This window comes from Cherax quadricarinatus, chromosome 62 (assembly GCF_038502225.1).
Source record: "Cherax quadricarinatus isolate ZL_2023a chromosome 62, ASM3850222v1, whole genome shotgun sequence".
NCBI lineage: Eukaryota > Metazoa > Arthropoda > Malacostraca > Decapoda > Parastacidae > Cherax > Cherax quadricarinatus.
This window is the reverse complement of record NC_091353.1, coordinates 24658425-24679881: the sequence shown is the minus strand read 5'-3', so window position 1 is coordinate 24679881 and position 21457 is coordinate 24658425. Positions and strand designations below refer to the sequence as shown.

Sequence of the window (21457 nt, the reverse complement as noted above, 5' to 3'; positions counted from 1 at the left end):
TATATAAAACAGAAATGTATATCTCTTTAGGCAAACAAGATGGTGATCTTGAGGTGTTGAACAAGAATATAAAACATGAGGTAGTGACTGGCAGCTTAGAATCACTGCTGTCACACTGACAATATGAGGTAGTGACTGGCAGCTTAGAATCACTGCTGTCACACTGACAATATGAGGTAGTGACTGGCAGCTTAGAATCACTGCTGTCACACTGACAATATGAGGTAGTGACTGGCAGCTTAGAATCACTGCTGTCACACTGACAATATGAGGTAGTGACTGGCAGCTTAGAATCACTGCTGTCACACTGACAATATGAGGTAGTGACTGGCAGCTTAGAATCACTGCTGTCACACTGACAATATGAGGTAGTGACTGGCAGCTTAGAATCACTGCTGTCACACTGACAATATGGAAATGACAATTAGGTTTTACAGAAAAAATTGGATGAAAACAAATTTTTAGGGTCTCATAACATTACTTGTGGAAGTGGGTACAAACTGCATATTTATTCTGACTCAGTTAGGTCAGCTTCGCTAAGGATCAATTAAATAACCGCTGCAGCATATGGGCGCCTGGCAAACCTGAGAATAGCATTTCGACATCTAAGTAAGGAGTCGTTGAAGACGCTGAACACTGTATATGTCAGGCCCATACTGGAGTATGCAGCACCAGTATGGAACCCACACCTGTCAAGAAATTGGAGAAAGTGCAAAAGTTTGCAACAAGACTAGGCCTGGAGCTAAGGGGTATGACTTATGAGGGAAGGTTAAGAAAACCCAACCTGATGACACCAGAAGATAGGAGGGATACGGAGGACATGATAATGATATATAAAATACTGAGAGGAACTGACAAGGTGGATAGGGTTGGAATGTTGCAGAGATGGGACACAGGAACAAGGGGCCAGAACTAGAAGTTGAAAACTCAGATGAGCCATAGGGATGTTAGGAAGTATTTCTTTAGCCTCAGAGTTGTCAGGAAGTGGAATAATCTAGAGAGTGAAGTAGTGGAGGCAAGAACCATATATAGCTTTAAGAAGAGGTATGATAAGGCTTTAGGAGCAATGAGAGAGTGACCTAGTAGCGACTAGCAATGAGGTGGGGCCAGGAGCTGTGACTTGACCCCTGCAACCACATATAGGTTAGTATATATAGGTAAATACACACACACAGGAGAGTACATGCACACACACACACACACACACACACACAATACATACACACATAGGGGAGTACATATACACACACAGGAGAGTACACACACACACACCCACCCCACCCATACAAGGAGTACATACACACACAAAGGAGTACATACACACACACACACACACACACACACACACACGGGGCCAGGAGCTTGGACTCGACCCCTGCAACCTCAACTAGGTGAGTACATAGGAGAATATACACACATACACACACACTCAAAGAGGCGGGGCCAGGAGCTATGAATCGACCCCTGCAACCACAAATAGGTGAGTACACATAGAAGAGTACATACACACCAGGAGAGTACATATGCACACACACAAGAGAATCTATCAAGTACACACCCTCCTCAACAAGATCTGTTGACTAAGGTGTCCCACAGGGCAGTGTCCTCAGCCCTCCGCTATTCCTCATATACATCAATGATCTTCTAAATGTATATCAGCAACTCAGACCATTCTCTTCTCAAATGGCACAACTTTTGTCGTTTCCCACCCACATCCAAATTCCCTCAACAACACTGTTATTGAAGAACTCTTAAATATATCAACCTGGATGACTATCAATAAATTCACTCATAACACTGACATGACCTTCTACGTGATATTGGGGAACAAAGCAACGAATGTACAACTAAATGTTATGATTAACCCTTTCAGGGTCGCGACCACTGCTCTCAAACTTGCTCTCAGGGTTGCGACCACTGCTCTCAAACTTGCTCTCAGGGTCACCACCGCTGCTCTCAAACTTGCTCTCAGGGTCGCGACCGCTGCTCTCAAACTTGCTCTCAGGGTCGCGACCGCTGCTCTCAAACTTGCTCTCAGGGTCACCACCGCTCCTCTCAAACTTGCTCTCAGGGTCACCACTGCTGCTCTCAAACTTGCTCTCAGGGTCACCACTGCTGCTCTCAAACTTGTTCTCAGGGTCACCACCGCTGCTCTCAAACTTGCTCTCAGGGTCACCACCGCTGCTCTCAAACTTGCTCTCAGGGTCACCACCGCTGCTCTCAAACTTGCTCTCAGGGTCACCACCGCTGCTCTCAAACTTGCTCTCAGGGTCCCCACCACTGCTCTCAAACTTGCTCTCAGGGTCACCACCGCTGCTCTCAAACTTGCTCTCAGGGTCACCACCGCTGCTCTCAAACTTGCTCTCAGGGTCGCAGAATTTAAAAACAAAAAATATTTTTTTATGAAATGGTAGAGAACCTTTTTTTTCTGAAGGTAATAAAACAAAAAGTACAAAATTTGATGGAAAACTGACAAAATTACACTAACGAATTTTGCAGTGTCAGCAATATTTACTCATCGGTGATTTTGTTCACTTTAAGTCCGATTTTAGGCCAATTTCATTGTTCCAGCTGACCAAATTCTTAGCTATTTTGCTAGTATGGCTTTCATTCTATCGACTGAATATAAGAAACTGCCTATTCAACTATTTAAACTATCCAATAAAGTGATCAGAAATTGGTAATTTGGCCAATGAGAGAGACTGTAACCTTCACTATAACTAGTTGACTCATGAGACTGTAACCTTCACTATAACTAGTTGACTCATGAGACTGTAACCTTCACTATAACTAGTTGACTCATGAGACTGTAACCTTCACTATAACTAGTTGACTCATGAGACTGTAACCTTCACTATAACTAGTTGACTCATGAGACTGTAACCTTCACTATAACTAGTTGACTCATGAGACTGTAACCTTCACTGTAACTAGTTGACTCATGAGACTGTAACCTTCACTATAACTAGTTGACTCATGAGACTGTAACATTCAATATAACTAGCTGACTCATGAGACTGTAACCTTCACTGTAACTAGTTGACTCATGAGAGACTGTAACCTTCACTGTAACTAGTTGACTCATGAGAGACTGTAACCTTCACTGTAACTAGTTGACTCATGAGACTGTAACATTCAATATAACTAGCTGACTCATGAGACTGTAACCTTCACTGTAACTAGTTGACTCATGAGAGACTGTAACCTTCACTGTAACTAGTTGACTCATGAGACTGTAACCTTCACTGTAACTAGTTGACTCATGAGACTGTAACTAGTTGACTCATGAGACTGCAACCTTCACTGTAACTAGTTGACTCATGAGACTGTAACCTTCACTGTAACTAGCTGACTCATGAGAGAGACTATAACCTTCACTGTAACTAGTTGACTCATGAGACTGTAACTAGTTGACTCATGAGACTGTAACCTTCACTGTAACTAGTTGACTCATGAGACTGTAACCTTCACTGTAACTAGTTGACTCATGAGACTGTAACCTTCACTGTAACTAGTTGACTCATGAGAGACTGCAACCTTCACTGTAACTAGCTGACTCATGAGACTGTAACCTTCACTGTAACTAGTTGACTCATGAGACTGTAACCTTCACTGTAACTAGTTGACTCATGAGAGACTGCAACCTTCACTGTAACTAGCTGACTCATGAGACTGTAACCTTCACTGTAACTAGCTGACTCATGAGACTGTAACCTTCACTGTAACTAGTTGACTCATGAGAGACTGCAACCTTCACTGTAACTAGTTGACTCATGAGAGACTGCAACCTTCACTGTAACTAGTTGACTCATGAGAGACTGCAACCTTCACTGTAACTAGTTGACTCATGAGACTGTAACCTTCACTGTAACTAGTTGACCCATCAGAGAGACACTGTAACCTTCACTGCAACTAGCTGACTCATCAGAGACACTGTAACTAGTTGACCCATCAGAGAGACACTGTAACCTTCACTGCAACTAGCTGACTCATCAGAGACACACTGTAACTAGTTGACTCATCAGAGAGAGACTAACTTTCACTGTAACTAGTTGACTCATCAGAGAGAGACTGTAACTTTCACTGCAACTAGCTGACTCATCAGGGAGACACTGTAACCTTCACAGTAACTAGTTGGTAGATGATAGAAGACCTCACCTTGTGCACAAGGTTGCAGGTTCAGCATGCCACTACCCAGGCAGTGTTGTTGGTCAGGGTAGCAGTAGCAAGCGTTGTCAGGGTTCTGGTCAGCTGCTTGTAACATTTCCTCCGGTGCAGTGAAACGGTAGGCATTAATACCATGGTGACTGATCTCCTTCTCGAAAGTCAGGTAAAGTGACCTGCAAAATAGCATCAGTAATGTCATCCATTGTGTAAAGATGTGTTATCGAAAAACAGATGTTCTCATAAATGAAAAATTGTCATATACAGTGGACCCCCGCATAACGATTACCTCCGAATACGACCAATTATGTAAGTGTATTTATGTAAGTGCGTTTGTACGTGTATGTTTGGGGGTCTGAAATGGACTAATCTACTTCACAATATTTCTTATGGGAACAAATTCGGTCAGTACTGGCACCTGAACATACTTCTGGAGTAAAAAAATATCGTTAACCGGGGGTCCACTGTATTAATGTTTTCAAAAAGAAATGCAGTGACATACCTGCTGAGGACCTTCAACAAGAATGCATTGATTCACACGAAAACAAACAAACAAACACACACACACACACACACACACACACACACACACACACACACACACACACACACACACACACAGGATATAGGTTTGAACAACATTCATTACTTCAGAAACTAATAGCTGAGCAAATATTTTCCAAAAATTAAGCCTTTAAAGGAAAGTGACTTCATAAATATCCTAAAAAATGTGTTAATATGCTAAGCAGTTTTTTCAAACCACAAACAGATAATAATAATAATAATAATAATAATAATAATAATAATAGTTTATTAGGACATGATACATAGTTGTACAAGGTGTTATAGTAGTTGGGTGTACATGTCAAAAGCCCCTTGTATGTAGAGCATTATGGGCAGCTTAAAATTAACTTAAGATTAATGGAACATTTATAGTAAACAATTTACAATATTTACAATTTATTATATGTAGTCGTACAATTTATTAATCAGATCTAATCAAATCAATGATCTGTAGTGCAGTAACAGTTCATATGGGCATTAGATGAGTTACTGTGCATTCAAGAGAATGATGGATTATGCTATAAGATAATGCTATAATAACAGTTTGAAAAGGTTTCTCTAAGTATACAACTGGGTTATACATTTATGAAATATAAGTTATTCAATATTTGCATTAAATTAGATATGAGAATTTATTGATCTATGAGTATTTATTTATGGGGACCTAAGGTCAGGGGAGTAACACAGTGAGTAATGATATTTTGAGGCAGTAGAAAGTGATTTGTTAACTGTGTAGGTAAAATTAAATTAAATACTGTGTATTTAGTTTTGGGTGAGTAGGTGGTTTTTAAGAAGAGTCTTGAACTGATATACAGACAGTGTTTCTTTGGTATTCACAGGTAATGAATTCCAAATTTTTGGGCCTCATATGTGCATTGAGTTTTTTTGTTACCTGTAATCATAATCCAACCTTAAGTAACAATTGACTGCTTGTTTATTCTCCTTGTAATTCCTAAATTTATTATTTATGAACCCTTAGAGATCATACACACACACACACACATATATATATATATATATATTCTTTCTTCTTTCTTTCAACACACCAGCCGTATCCCACCGAGGCGGGGTGACCCAAAAGGAAAAACAAAAGTTTCTCCTTTCACATTTAGTAATATATACAGGAGAAGAGGCTACTAGCCCCTTGCTCCTGGCATTTTAGTCGCCTCTTACAACATGCATGGCTTACAGAGACAAGAGGAAATAAACAAGAACAAGAACTAGAAAGAAAAAAGAAGAAAACCCAGAGGGGTATGTATATATATGCTTGTACATGTATGTGTAGTGTGACCAAAGTGTAAGTAGAAGTAGCAAGATGTACCTGAAATCTTGCATGTTTATGAGACAGAAAAAAGACACCAGCAATCCTACCATCATGTAAAACAATTACAGGCTTCTGTTTTATACTCACTTGGCAGGACGGTAGTACCTCCCTGGGAGATTGCTGTCTACCAACCTACTATCTACAATATATATATACACCTACCATCTGACTTACGACCGAGTTCGGTTCCGAGAAACCGGTCGTAAGTCAATCTTTACTACTGAATATCAACAAAACATTTTTGTAATGACTTTATTTTATTGTTTTATTTTGGTATTTCATGTTTTACTTTACTTTTTATGTTGTTAGTACTGTATTTTATACTGTAAGGTTTAGGATAAACACTGTGTACAACACAAATACACCTACCATCCGACTTACGACCACTCGGCTTACGACCGTGTTTTTTATGCCAAATTTTTGGGAAATAAACAACTATTTGTGTTGTATACAGTGTTTATCCTAACCAGCCGGGCTGTGGCTCGTACATTGGTTTGCGTGCAGCCAGCAGCAACAGCCTGGTTGATCAGGCTCTGATCCACCAGGAGGCCTGGTCACAGACCGGGCCGCGGGGGCGTTGACCCCCGGAACTCTCTCCAGGTAAACTCCAGGTAAACCTTACAGTATAAAATACAGTACTAACAACATAAAAAGTAAAGTAAAACATAAAATACCAAAATAAAACAATAAAATTAAGTCATTACAAAAATATTTTGTTGATATTCAGTAGTAAAGTTCGACTTATGACCATTTCCATTTACAACTGGTTTCTCGGAACCGAACTTGGTTGTAAGTCGGATGGTAGGTGTAGTTGTTTATTTCCCAGAAATTTGGCATAAAAAACACGGTCGTAAGTCGAGTGGTCGTAAGTCAAGCAGGTCGTAAGTCGGATGGTAGGTGTACATACAGTGGACCCCCGGTTAACGATATTTTTTCACTCCAGAAGTATGTTCAGGTGCCAGTACTGACCGAATTTGTTCCCATAAGGAATATTGTGAAGTAGATTAGTCCATTTCAGACCCCCAAACATACACGTACAAACGCACTTACATAAATACACTTACATAATTGGTCGCATTCGGAGGTGATCGTTATGCGGGGGTCCACTGTGTATATATATATATATATATATATATTTATATAATTATATATATATATATATATATATACATATATATATATTCTTTCTTTCAACACACCGGCCGTATCCCACCAAGGCGGGGTGGCCCAAAAGGAAAAACGAAAGTTTCTCCTTTTACATTTAGTAATATATACAGGAGAAGAGGTTACTAGCCCCTTGCTCCCGGCATTTTAGTTGCCTCTTACAACACGCATGGCTTACGGAGGAAGAATTCTGTTCCACTTCCCCATGGAGATAAGAGGAAATAAACAAGAATAAGAACTAGAAAGAAAATAGAAGAAAACCCAGAGGGGTGTGTATATATGTGCTTGTACATGTATGTGTAGTGTGACCTAAGTGTAAGTAGAAGTAGCAAGACGTACCTGAAATCTTGCATGTTCATGAGACAGAAAAAAGGACACCAGCAATCCTACCATCATGTAAAACAATTACAGGCTTTCGTTTTACATTCACTTGGCAAGATGGTAGTACCTCCCTGGGCGGTTGCTGTCTGCCAATCTACTACATACATACATACATACATACATACATACATACATACACATATATATATATATATTTTTTTATTATATCACACTGGCCGATTCCCACCTTAAAGGCAGGGTGGCCCGAAAAAGAAAAACTTTCACCATCATTCACTCCATCACTGTCTTGCCAGAAGGGTGCTTTACACTACAGTTTTTAAACTGCAACATTAACACCCCTCCTTCAGAGTGCAGGCACTGTACTTCCCATCTCCAGGACTCAAGTCCGGCCTGCCGATTTCCCTGAACCCCTTCATAAATGTTACTTTGCTCACACTCCAACAGCACGTCAAGTATTAAAAACCATTTGTCTCCATTCACTCCTATCAAACACACTCACGCATGCCTGCTGGAAGTCCAAGCCCGTCGCACACAAAACCTCCTTTACCCCCTCCCTCCAACCTTTCCTAGGCCGACCCCTACCCCGCCTTCCTTCCACTACAGACTGATACACTCTTGAAGTCACTCTGTTTCGCTCCAATCTCTCTACATGTCCGAACCACCTCAACAACCCTTCTTCAGCCCTCTGGACAACAGTTTTGGTAATCCCGCACCTCCTCCTAACTTCCAAACTACGAATTCTCTGCATTATATTCACACCACACATTGCCCTCAGACATGACATCTCCACTGCCTCCAGCCTTCTCCTCGCTGCAACATTCATCACCCATGCTTCACACCCATATAAGAGCGTTGGTAAAACTATACTCTCATACATTCCCCTCTTTGCCTCCAAGGACAAAGTTCTTTGTCTCCACAGACTCCTAAGTGCACCGCTCACCCTTTTCCCCTCATCAATTCTATGATTCACCTCATCTTTCATAGACCCATCTGCTGACACGTCCACTCCCAAATATCTGAATACATTCACTTCCTCCATACTCTCTCCCTCCAATCTGATATCCAATCTTTCATCACCTAATCTTTTTGTTATCCTCATAACCTTACTCTTTCCTGTATTCACTTTTAATTTTCTTCTTTTGCACACCCTACCAAATTCATCCACTAATCTCTGCAACTTCTCTTCAGAATCTCCCAAGAGCACAGTGTCATCAGCAAAGAGCAACTGTGACAACTCCCACTTTATGTGTGATTCTTTATCTTTTAACTCCACACCTCTTGCCAAGACCCTCGCATTTACTTCTCTTACAACCCCATCTATAAATATATTAAACAACCATGGTGACATCACACATCCTTGTCTAAGGCCTACTTTTACTGGGAAATAATTTCCCTCTTTCCTACATACTCTAACTTGAGCCTCACTATCCTCATAAAAACTCTTCACTGCTTTCAGTAACCTACCTCCTACACCATACACCTGCAACATCTGCCACATTGCCCCCCTATCCACCCTGTCATACGCCTTTTCCAAATCCATAAATGCCACAAAGACCTCTTTAGCCTTATCTAAATACTGTTCACTTATGTTTCACTGTAAACACCTGGTCCACACACCCCCTACCTTTCCTAAAGCCTCCTTGTTCATCTGCTATCCTATTCTCAGTCTTACTCTTAATTCTTTCAATAATAACTCTACCGTACACTTTACCAGGTATACTCAACAGACTTATCCCCCTATAATTTTTGCACTCTCTTTTGTCCCCTTTGCCTTTATACAAAGGAACTATGCATGTTCTCTGCTAATCCCTAGGTACCTTACCCTCTTCCATACATTTATTAAATAATTGCACCAACCACTCCAAAACTATATCCCCACCTGATTTTAACATTTCTATCTTTATCCCATCAATCCCAGCTGCCTTACCCCCTTTCATTTTACCTACTGCCTCACGAACTTCCCCCACACTCATAACTGGCTCTTCCTCACTCCTACAAGATGTTATTCCTCCTTGCCCTATACATGAAATCACAGCTTCCCTATCTTCATCGACATTTAACAATTCCTCAAAATGTTCCCTCGATCTTCCCAATACCTCTAACTCTCCATTTAATAACTCTCCTCTCCTATTTTTAACTGACAAATCCATTTGTTCTCTAGGCTTCCTTAACTTGTTAATCTCACTCCAAAACTTTTTATTATTTTCAACAAAATTTGTTGATAACATTTCACCCACTCTCTCATTTGCTCTCTTTTTACATTGCTTCACCACTCTCTTAACCTCTCTCTTTTTCTCCATATACTCTTCCCTCCTTGCATCACTTCTACTTTGTAAAAACTTCTCATATGCTATCTTTTTCTCCATTACTACTCTCTTTACATCATCATTCCACCAATCGCTCCTCTTCCCTCCCGCACCCACTTTCCTGTAACCACAAACTTCTGCTGAACACTCTAACATTACATTTTTAAACCTACCCCATACCTCTTCGATCCCATTTCCTATGCTCTCATTAGCCCATCTATCCTCCAATAGCTGTTTATATCTTACCCTAACTGCCTCCTCTTTTAGTTTATAAACCTTCACCTCTCTCTTCCCTGATGCTTCTATTCTCCTTGTATCTCATCTACCTTTTACTCTCAGTGTAGCTACAACTAGAAAGTAATTTGATATATCTGTGGCCCCTCTATAAACATGTACATCCTGAAGTCTACTCAACAGTCTTTTATCTACCAATACATAATCCAACAAACTACTGTCATTTCGCCCTACATCATATCTTGTATACTTATTTATCCTCTTTTTCTTAAAATATGTATTACCTATAACTAAACCCCTTTCTATACAAAGTTCAATCAAAGGGCTTCCATTATCATTTGCACCTGGCACCCCAAACTTACCTACCACACCCTCTCTAAAAGTTTCTCCTACTTTAGCATTCAGGTCCCCTACCACAATTACTCTCTCACTTGGTTCAAAGGCTCCTATACATTCACTTAACATCTCCCATAATCTCTCTCTCTCCTCTACATTCCTCTCTTCTCCACGTGCATACACACTTATTATGACCCACTTTTCACATCCAACCTTTACTTTAATCCACATAATTCTTGAATTTACACATTCATATTCTCTTTTCTCCTTCCATAACTGATCCTTCAACATTACTGCTAACCCTTCCTTTGCTCTAACTCTCTCAGATACTCCAGATTTAATCCCATTTATTTCCCCGCACCGAAACTCCCTTACCCCCTTCAGCTTTGTTTCGCTTAGGGCCAGGACATCCAACTTCTTCTCATTCATAACATCAGCAATCATCTGTTTCTTGTCATCCGCACTACATCCACGCACATTTAAGCATCCCAGTTTTATAAAATTTTTCTTCTTCTCTTTTTTAGTAAATGTCTACAGGAGAAGGGGTTACTAGCCCATTGCTCCCGGCACTTTAGTCACCTCATACGACACGCATGGCTTAAGGAGGAAAGATTCTTTTCCAAGAACAAGAGCTATTTAGAAAAAGGGAGAAAACCCTAGATGTATGTATATATATATATGCATGTGCGTGTCTGTGAAGTGTGACCAAAGTGTAAGTAGGAGTAGCAAGATATCCCTGTTATCTAGCGTGTTTATGAGACAGAAAAAGAAACCAGCAAAATAAATAAATAAATAAATAAATAAATAAATAAATAAATAAATAAATAAATATATATATATATATATATATATATATATATATATATATATATATATATATATATATATATATATATATATATATATATATATATATATATATATATATATATATATATATATATATATATATATATATATATATATATATATATATATATATATATATATAAATAAATATATATATATATATATATATATATATATATATATGCAAAACAACCACTCTAAAAGAATAGAGAAATTCCAAGCCCTTTCGTGACTACTCACATTATCAAGGAACTATAAAAGTGAAGCATCCAAGGAAGCTATATAAGGGGTCCGGCCAGCACCTCACTATCAGATCCCACAACGGTTAAACACGTGACGCGCGGCGAGCCAACTTGGATAGGTCCTTTGCACAACTCACCCCTAGCTATTCTACCCAAGAAAATTTAAAAATTATTTGTCCAGTGTATTATTAAATTCTTCCCAAATTCTATTAATTATAAATGGATCTAATTTATATAAACCAAAGGAAATATTCATATTATTGTCAAAACTGCTTTTTATGAAACAAGATTCAATTATATTCCTGTCGACCATGGACTTGCTTGATACTACTTTCTCAACTTTTTGAAAATCAATTGGATGGTTAAAATCTCTTACATGAATAAATAGAGCATTGGAATCTTGTCCAGTTCTAATGCTACATTTATGTCGTTTTAATCTTAGTTCGAGATTTTTACCAGTTTGACCGTAATAAACTTTATCGCAAATTTTACAAGGAATCTTATAGACACATCCATCAGCATTTTGGGGGGAATTCTTTATCAAAAGTTTTTTTACTGTATCAAGATTTTTGAATACAACTTTAGTATTAAAAGTCTTAAGAAGAGAAGGCATATCAACCAAGTTTTCATGGTAAGGGAGAACCAACATATTTTTAGTTGAATAAGGCTGGTTTCCCCTTTTTGGATTATAAAAAGTGTTTCTAGCAACTTTAAAAGATTTATCAATTACATTTCTTGGGTATTTTAGATCATTACCTATTTCATAAATTTTGGATATTTCCTCATCTATGAACTCAGGACTACAAATTCGTAAAGCTCTCAAAAACATTGATGAGAAAACAGACAGTTTGACTCTATCTTGATGCGAGGAATAATAGTGGACATAGGAACAGTTATTTGTAGGTTTTCTGTAAATTTTAAATTTGAATTCATTAATACCCTTAATAATTAAAACATCTAGAAAAGGCAATGAGTTATTTTCTTCAAACTCAACAGTAAAGTTTATAGAATGGGCTAAGCTATTTAATTTTCCAAGAAAATGGTGTATATCTACATTTTTGGGCATAAGACACAAAATATCATCAACATATCTGAACCATTTAGCTCTATTAGGGAGGATTGTGTTAAGCAACCTTGTTTCAAAAAATTCCATGTATAGGTTACTAAGAACAGGTGAAAGAGGATTTCCCATTGCCATTCCAAACTTCTGAGTGTAAAACTTATCATTAAATACAAATTTTGCATCAACAATGCAAAGTTTAATAAGTTTAATGATAGTAGGAACTGGCAATGGTAAATCATAGTTAACGAGTTCTTCAGATAAGAAACTTAATAAATCATCAACAGGAACTTTCGTAAACAAGGAAGTAACATCAAAACTAACCATGTTAAAATCATTTAAGTCAGTCAAGGAGCTTAATTTATCAACCAAGTCTATGTTGTTTTTAACATTAAAGTTAGAAATTTTGCCAACAATAGGGCTCAAAATTGTTGATGCAAAATTTGTATTTAATGAAAAGTTTTACACTCAGAAGTTTGGTATGGCAATGGGAAATCCTCTTTCACCTGTTCTTAGTAACCTATACATGGAATTTTTTGAAACAAGGTTGCTTAACACAATCCTCCCTAATAGAGCTAAATGGTTCAGATATGTTGATGATATTTTGTGTCTTATGCCCAAAAATGTAGATATACACCATTTTCTTGGAAAATTAAATAACTTAGCCCATTCTATAAACTTTACTGTTGAGTTTGAAGAAAATAACTCATTGCCTTTTCTAGATGTTTTAATTATTAAGGGTATTAATGAATTCAAATTTAAAATTTACAGAAAACCTACAAATAACTGTTCCTATGTCCACTATTATTCCTCGCATCAAGATAGAGTCAAACTGTCTGTTTTCTCATCAATGTTTTTGAGAGCTTTACGAATTTGTAGTCCTGAGTTCATAGATGAGGAAATATCCAAAATTTATGAAATAGGTAATGATCTAAAATACCCAAGAAATGTAATTGATAAATCTTTTAAAGTTGCTAGAAACACTTTTTATAATCCAAAAAGGGGCAACCAGCCTTATTCAACTAAAAATATGTTGGTTCTCCCTTACCATGAAAACTTGGTTGATATGCCTTCTCTTCTTAAGACTTTTAATATTAAAGTTGTATTCAAAAATCTTGATACAGTAAAAAAACTTTTGATAAAGAATTCCCCCCAAAATGCTGATGGATGTGTCTATAAGATTCCTTGTAAAATTTGCGATAAAGTTTATTACAGTCAAACTGGTAAAAATCTCGAACTAAGATTAAAACAACATAAATATAGCATTAGAACTGGACAAGATTCCAATGCTCTATTTATTCATGTAAGAGATTTTAACCATCCAATTGATTTTCAAAAAGTTGAGAAAGTAGTATCAAGCAAGTCCATGGTCGACAGGAACATAATTGAACCTTGTTTCATAAAAAGCAGTTTTGACAATAATATGAATATTTCCTTTGGTTTATATAAATTAGATCCATTTATAATTAATAGAATTTGGGAAGAATTTAATAATACACTGGACAAATAATTTTTAAATTTTCTTGGGTAGAATAGCTTGGGGGTGAGTTGCGCAAAGGACCTATCCAAGTTGGCTCGCCGCGCGTCACGTGTTTAACCGTTGTAGGATCTGATAGTGAGGTGCTGGCCGGACCCCTTATATAGCTTCCTTGGATGCTTCACTTTCATAGTTCCTTGATAATGTGAGTAGTCACGAAAGCGCTTGGAATTTCTCTATTCTTTCAGAGTGGTTGTTTTGCATATTTTGAAATCACCTGTTTACTGTGATCTTATTGCATATATATATATATATATATATATATATATATATATATACACACACACACACACACACACACACACAGTAGGGCCTTGTTTTACGGCATTTCGCCTTACAGTGTTCCGCTAATACAACGATGTCAAATTATGACCAAAATTTGCTATATGGCAAGTGGTCTTTCAAATATGGCATGCCCCACCCAGTTTGTTTACATTTTCCGTGAGCACATCTATTATGTCTGGAAACTTTCCAAAATTTCAAATGTTTTAAAGTTACTGCATATTTTATATGTACTTTGATAATTATACTTATGTGTACCCTACTTATGTGTAACTGTAACAACCCCAAATCCTGAGGTGTCTCCTGGTGTCGCAAAATATTTGGAAAAAAAAAAATAGTATTTTATCTTATGAAATGATAGAGAATCTTTTCCCAGTAGTAATGACACCAAAAGTACGAAATTTGATGGAAAACTTATGGAATTACGCTCTTGCAAAGTTAGTGACCTCGGCAATTTCGCCCAATTGAGCCCTATTTTCGGCTAATTCCATTGTTCCAGTCGACCAAACTCATAACTATTTCTTTAGAACTCCATTTGTTCTATCGATTGAGTACAAGAAACTCCTCATTTACTGATTTCAAGTACCCAATAAAGTGGTCAGAAATTGGCAATTTGGCTAATTTCATGCAAATTAAAAAATATGCCAATTTCAAAATAAGGTCCAGAATGAACAATGCAGACATTCCTGGATCTAAAATAACATTTTCTTTGTTTATCAGTCATGTCTCCAGGCCCCTCTGATATTACTCTTGCTTTCTATTTTAAGTTTTTATTCAAACAAAAAATTGAAGACTTACTGTTATGCAGACTACTGCAACACTGTAATAATTGTACAGATTCATGGCTGCATATTAGAATGGCTACTTGGACAATTATTGGACAATGACATCATGTGTTTACTTTGGAACATCGGCAAAAATAAAAAATTTCCCCTACTTTGAGCTCCATTTCAAGGTTCTTTTCATAGTAAAACCAATCAAAATCACCTCTATTTCTATAATATGTTGTCCATTCTATCAAATGTGACTATGAAAATGAGAATACAACCATAAAAACTATACAAAAATACATCTCAATGTCGGAGTTTTAATCCAAAAACACGGTCGGAGTTTTTTTTTCTCATTATGCACTGGGTACTGCAGTATTTTTTTGATATGGTGCACACTGACCACACAGACCCATTCTCTCACATGTGGGCCTATCAGCTTTCTCCTGCTTGATTTGAAGCTGCTAGAATTTTTGAGTATATATACATCAAACACATTGGCTCACAAGATGTATATTTACGACCAAAACAGTCAAAGGGTTAAATATACTTACACACTGTGCTGGTGTGCAGGTACACATTAAAATCGCTAAGAGTCTCTCTACTCATGACGCCAATACTAAGTAATAATAATCACTCTTGGGCACATTAAATGTCTTATGTTACATTAATGTAGACATTTTCATTAATCCATATATGTTATTTTCCTCAAAATTATATAAGAAACCCATTACATAGCATATAAACATGACACATACACTCCCAGAATAAAAATTGGCGTAAATATGAGATTTGTTAACAAAGCAGCTCCTCTTCAAGGGGGGCTCCTTGGGGTGGTGAAGAGGCTCTTGGTCTGAGGAATTAGACCTGTCGGTTTCCTTCCTGAAACCGAACCTAATTACCCCCCAATCCCCCCTTCCCTCTCCCATCCTCCCCTTTTTCCTTTCCTCCTCCTCCTCCCCACCACTCCTTTTTGCCCTTCCTTTTCGGCCTTTGGGATTTTTTCCCCACAGGCACGCTAGTTCCTAGGCAGGGGAAAGGGTACCTGGGTCCATCCCATTCCGTTGAGGTTCTTGGCAGTGGTGTAGTTTGCCGTGGAATCTGGATTGCCTGGGGATGTCCCGATCCCTCTCCGGTATCCCGGAGGATGGCTTTGGGTGTCTTGCGGGCGACAGGTGTATCTCTGGAAGCCACCTTTCAGATTCTGGGGGTGGTGGCCAAAGGAGGTATGCTTTGTGGCAGATATCCGGCCGCCCTCTCTTTTGTCCACCGAGGTAGCTCGGCAGATGTGAGGTTGCTATCCCGGTTTACTGGCATGATGGGTAGGGTATGGCACGGGTTCCATGCTGCATCTATGCTACTTGCGGTGCTGAGGTCCTCTTGGGCGTGGAGAGAGATTTCTGGCCCTTTCATTCCTCCCAGGAACTATCCCTCCCCGGTCCCCCCTTTTTTTATTCTTTTTTTATTTTTATTTTATTTTCTTCTTTCCTTTTTTCTTAAAAACAAAAAGAAAGAAGTAACCTAACCATGGAGTACCCGATCCATGACCCCACTACCCCCGGGCCCCTTATTGTTACCGCACCCCGTTCTGACCTCGCCTCGTCTTTTGGCCACTCTTCGGACATTCCTAAGGCCCCTGTACCTCTTGCTGGTGCTGTTTCCTCACCCGCTTCAGGTACTGGGGCTTCCACTGACTCCTTCGATTTGTCTGACTTCCACTCTCCTTTGACTATGCTTCCGGCTTCTCCCTCTACGGTGCAGCGATTTTTTCGAATCGCTGGCCCGTCCCACGTCGGACCGACTCTGGTCCCATTTCTAAACATCAACGACAATCTCCTAATGATGTTACTTCGTTACCTTCCCTTTCTACTCGGAAAAGAATGTCACGTCATGCACTCCCTCTCCACACTCAGTTTCAGACCACACAATGGACTAAATTCTTTACATTAAGACCGACTTCTTCTACTGCCTATCTTTCTGACCACAGTATTGGCAAAGTGCTCCTATGCCACGTTGGTAGAGATATTTCCTTTCATGCTCTTAAGAGTGGTACGCTTATCATCACAGTCCAGAATTCTACCCAAGCTCATGATCTTTCTCTTCTTTCACATATCGATACTATTCCTATCACTATCAAAAAACATCATTCCCTCAATTCTTGTAGTGGTACTGTTATTCTGCCCCAGTCCAACAGAATTTCCAGACATGTGGCACTGACATTCTCAAACAGCTGGAACTCCAAGATCTCCCAATTCTCAAGGTAGACACTTATGTTCTTCCTGCTCGTGGGCGAAGATGATACCCTTGCAATGTGGCTCATTTAACTTTTGACAGCCGTGAACTCCCATCCTCTGTTTATGTAGCAGGACATCGGTTACAAGTTTGGAAGATGATCCCTACACCGCAACAGTGTAGGAATTGCTGGCGATTTGGCCACCCAGCAAAATATTGCAGATCTATAGCCGAATGCCCAGTCTGTGGTGCCGATGACCATTCTAATACGTCTTGCAGTCGAACTCTCTCTTGCCTTAATTGTCATGAGGCTCACCCTTCGTACTCTCGCCGTTGCCAAGTCTACTTAAATGAGTGGGAAATTCGTTGCCTCGAAGAGGCAGAAGGTCTCCCTTATGCTTTGGCGGTTTCTCATCTCTGCCTCCAAGGAAAACTGCCCCGTGTTTCTTATTCTCGTGTTTCAAAGCATCCCCCCACTTCTGGGGTCACATCTTCTGCAGCCTCCTCTGCGGTTGCCAGTCCCATAGTCACTCCTTGTTGCGGCCCCCTACCAAACTAGTGGTTAAATAGTTAACCTGCCGGCCGGCAGTACCACTGGGTACGCCATTAAACCCATTGTGGGGACTGCTGAGCCGGCCTTAGAGCAGTATGTACCTGAACACCTCACGGTACGCATCTAAGCAGTAGGTACCTGAACACCTAATGGTACACATCTACTGGCCTTAGAGGCAGTAAGTACCTGAACACCTCACGGTACGCATCTATGAAGTAGTTACCAGAACACCTAATCGTACATATCTACTGGCAGTAGAGTATTCTACTGGCTTCTACTGACGTTAGAGGAAGTGCTCACCATGGCTCACTGAGTCTGATGGCCTCAGTTACTTGACAGCCGCATTCAGTGAGCTTGCAGCATGGTGTTCTGCTAGTAATTCATTGGACCACCTTGCGGTGTGTCAATTGGTCTTGAAGGCGGTAGATAGTACTCACCAGACCATCTTACGGTGTACTTCTACCGGCCTTGGAGAGTATTTACAGGACTACCGGTGATGTCTGCGGACTCACCACCTACGCTGGTCAACTGTGGGCCGGAGTCAACTGATGCTGTTTTAGTGGGACATTACATGAAGAAAAGGTTGGAGTGTTACACTGAACTGGGCTAGGACCGTAGTGTGACACTTAGTGAAGTATGATGGAGTGGAACACTGAGATATGCTACAGGACCGTAGTGGAACACTGAGAAGAAAAGGGTGTCGTATGACACTGAAGATGGCCTGGTTGTAGTGTACATTGAATAGTGTCATGTGACTGGTCTCTGATAAGAAAGGCGCTGTGGGTGATAGTGTGCGACGCAGAGACAAGGGTGTCAAGAGTGACACAGTAGAGATATTGTGTATGACGCAGAGAAAAGGGTGTCATGTGACACGGAGAGTAGGAGTGTCGTGTGACAGAGAAAAGGACACGGTTGAGCAGGAGCGTCATTACACGGAAGAAAGGGTGTCAAGTGACACAGTTGAGAGGGAGCGTCACAACACACCATGGATAAGTGTCGTGAGAGACACAGAGCATCATAAGAAGTTGATTGTAATTTATTATTGTAAATGTTACTTAATTTATTATTTTAGCATAGATATATATTATTATTTTAAGATGCTAATAATTTATTATTTAACATGTATATATATTTTAAATACCTCTAGACCAAAGATTGATTTTTATATAATATTAAAGATTCATTTATTTTAACGTGTATTTATGTATCCCGAACTCTTTATTACAAAATGAGTAAAACTACCATCTTTAAAAACTTTTTTTGTAATACTCCTGTATCTAATTCTTTTGTTGTCCTGGGCTCAGACATCCCTACTTCAACTCCTCAGTCTGTCCTCACTTCTTCGTGTCCTAGCTCACAAATCCCGGTATCGACAAGTCCTCGTATGACACCTCCTCCCAATCGTCCCTCTACTTCTCAGAGGCCCAAAAAATCTCCTTTAACCCCTCCTTCCCTTCATCCACCTCCACATTTTACCTTCCCAGTCTCTGTACCTGAGTCTTCCCCTTTCATTGGCTCTGTTACAAGTGTGGAGGTTCATCCTCCTCCTCTTACTGTGCCTTCCTCCCCTGTCCCCTCCCAAGTTTCTTCCTCTTCTGCCACCTCCCAGGTTTCTGCCTCTTCTATCCCCTCCTACACTTCTCCAGTTCCCTCCACTCTTCCCCCCCCCTACCTTGGTACAGACCATTACAGCTCCGATCTTTACTCAAACTCCTCCTCCTTCCATCTCCAATATTGTCTCCCATATGATGTCTCTGAACTCCGAAACACTTGAAGCAATCTCTGAATATATTGCAGAGACCAAACCATCAATGAACACTGATCCACCCTCTGTTCCTTCACTTTTCTCTTCTCCATCTGCGCAACTCCTTTCTTCACAACGCACCATTCCTTCGCTACTTGAACATTTTCCTTTGCCACCGCATGTAGACTTTTCTAACCCCTCTAGCCCATAGGTACCCTTACCTGTGGATTTCAGGTATCTTTATCGTTGCCAATCATGGCCTATTTACAGTGGAATATTCGCGGCCTCAGGGGTAATCGGGGTGAGCTTCAGATGTTGCTCTCCCAGTTTTCCCCTGTTGGTGTTTGCTTACAGGAACCAAAATTACACTGCCGTTATCTATTCTATCTCAGGCTATAATTTATTGTATTCTTCAGATCCTTTTCCTGATGGGACCTTTAATGAAAGTGCCCTTCTTCTACGCACTGATATTCCATACCATCAGCTATTTGTTCGTACTTCGCTGCATTACACAGCAGCCAGTATCCACTTGCATAGGTGGTATACATTCTGTTCTTTGTATCTCCTTCTTGGGCATTATCTATCCCAGATATTGCCTTTCTTGTTTCGTCATTACCGCCACCACTTCTGTTACTTGGCGATTTTAATGCCCATCATTTCCTCTGGGGGGGGAGGGTCTCACTGTGATTCCCATGGCATTCAGTTAGAGGCTTTTTTTGCTACCCACCCCCTCCATTGCCTTTACCAGTGCAGTTTGCAAAGTGATGGAATGCCTGGTAAATAGACGTTTAGTGTGGTATTTAGAGACACACAACAGTCTCTCCACTCATCAATATGGCTTTCGTAAGGGCCGTTCTACCATAGACCCCTTACTATGCTTGGATACTATGTTCATAATGCCTTTATAAATAACCACTCAGTTATTGCCATATTTTTTGACCTTGAGAAGGCATATGACACAACTTGGAGGTATAATATTTTGGCCCAAGCCCACTCCTTAGGCCTTCGAGGCAATCTACCATCCTTCCTTAAGAACTTTTTAACTGACAGACATTTCCGTGTTCGGGTTAATAATGTGCTCTCCCAGACTTTATCCAAGCTGAAGGTGTCCCCCAGGGATGTGTTCTGAGCACAACACTTTTTCTCCTTGCTATAAATGATTTGGCCTCTAGTCTTCCATCAAATATTTGGTCATCACTCTATGTTGATGACTTTGCTATTGCATGTGCAGGCGCTAACTGTCACCTCATTACAGTTTCTCTCCAACATGCGGTTGACCGTGTTTCCAATTGGGCCACTACACATGGGTTTAAATTTTCCAGTACCAAAACACACCAAATTACTTTCACTAGACGCTCTGTCATCTCCGATCATCCTTTGTGCCTTTATGGCTCCCGTATCCCTGAACGTGATACAGTCAGGTTTCTAGGCCTCCTCTTTGACCGTAGGTTATCCTGGAAACCTCACATTCCCCTCTCTGAAGGCAACTTGTCACAGCCGGCTGAACCTTCTTAAAACCCTTGCTCATTTTTCATGGGGAGCTGATCGTCGAACTCTCCTTCGCCTACATTCCGCCCTTATTTTATCAAAACTTGATTATGGTGACCAGATCTATTCAGCGGCATCTCCTGCTACTCTCTCTAGCCTTAACCCCATTCATCACCAAGGATTACGTTTATGCCTTGGTGCTTTTCGCTCTTCCCCTGTTGAGAGCCTCTATGCAGAAGCGAACGTTCCATCCTTATCCAATCGCCGTG

The 21457-nt window shown here is 39.8% G+C and overlaps 1 protein-coding gene across 4 annotated transcripts in view; it reads right to left on the bottom strand.

Moving 5' to 3' along the window:
- LOC128687197 (lysosome membrane protein 2) overlaps positions 1–21457 on the bottom strand; it is a 191589-nt gene that overhangs the window by 104983 nt on the left and 65149 nt on the right. For all 4 annotated transcript variants that reach the window (XM_070098503.1, XM_070098502.1, XM_070098505.1 and 1 more), the window contains one exon: positions 4159–4340. In XM_070098503.1, the coding sequence (XP_069954604.1) occupies positions 4159–4340 (182 nt within the window). The remainder of the gene's footprint in view (positions 1–4158; positions 4341–21457) is intronic.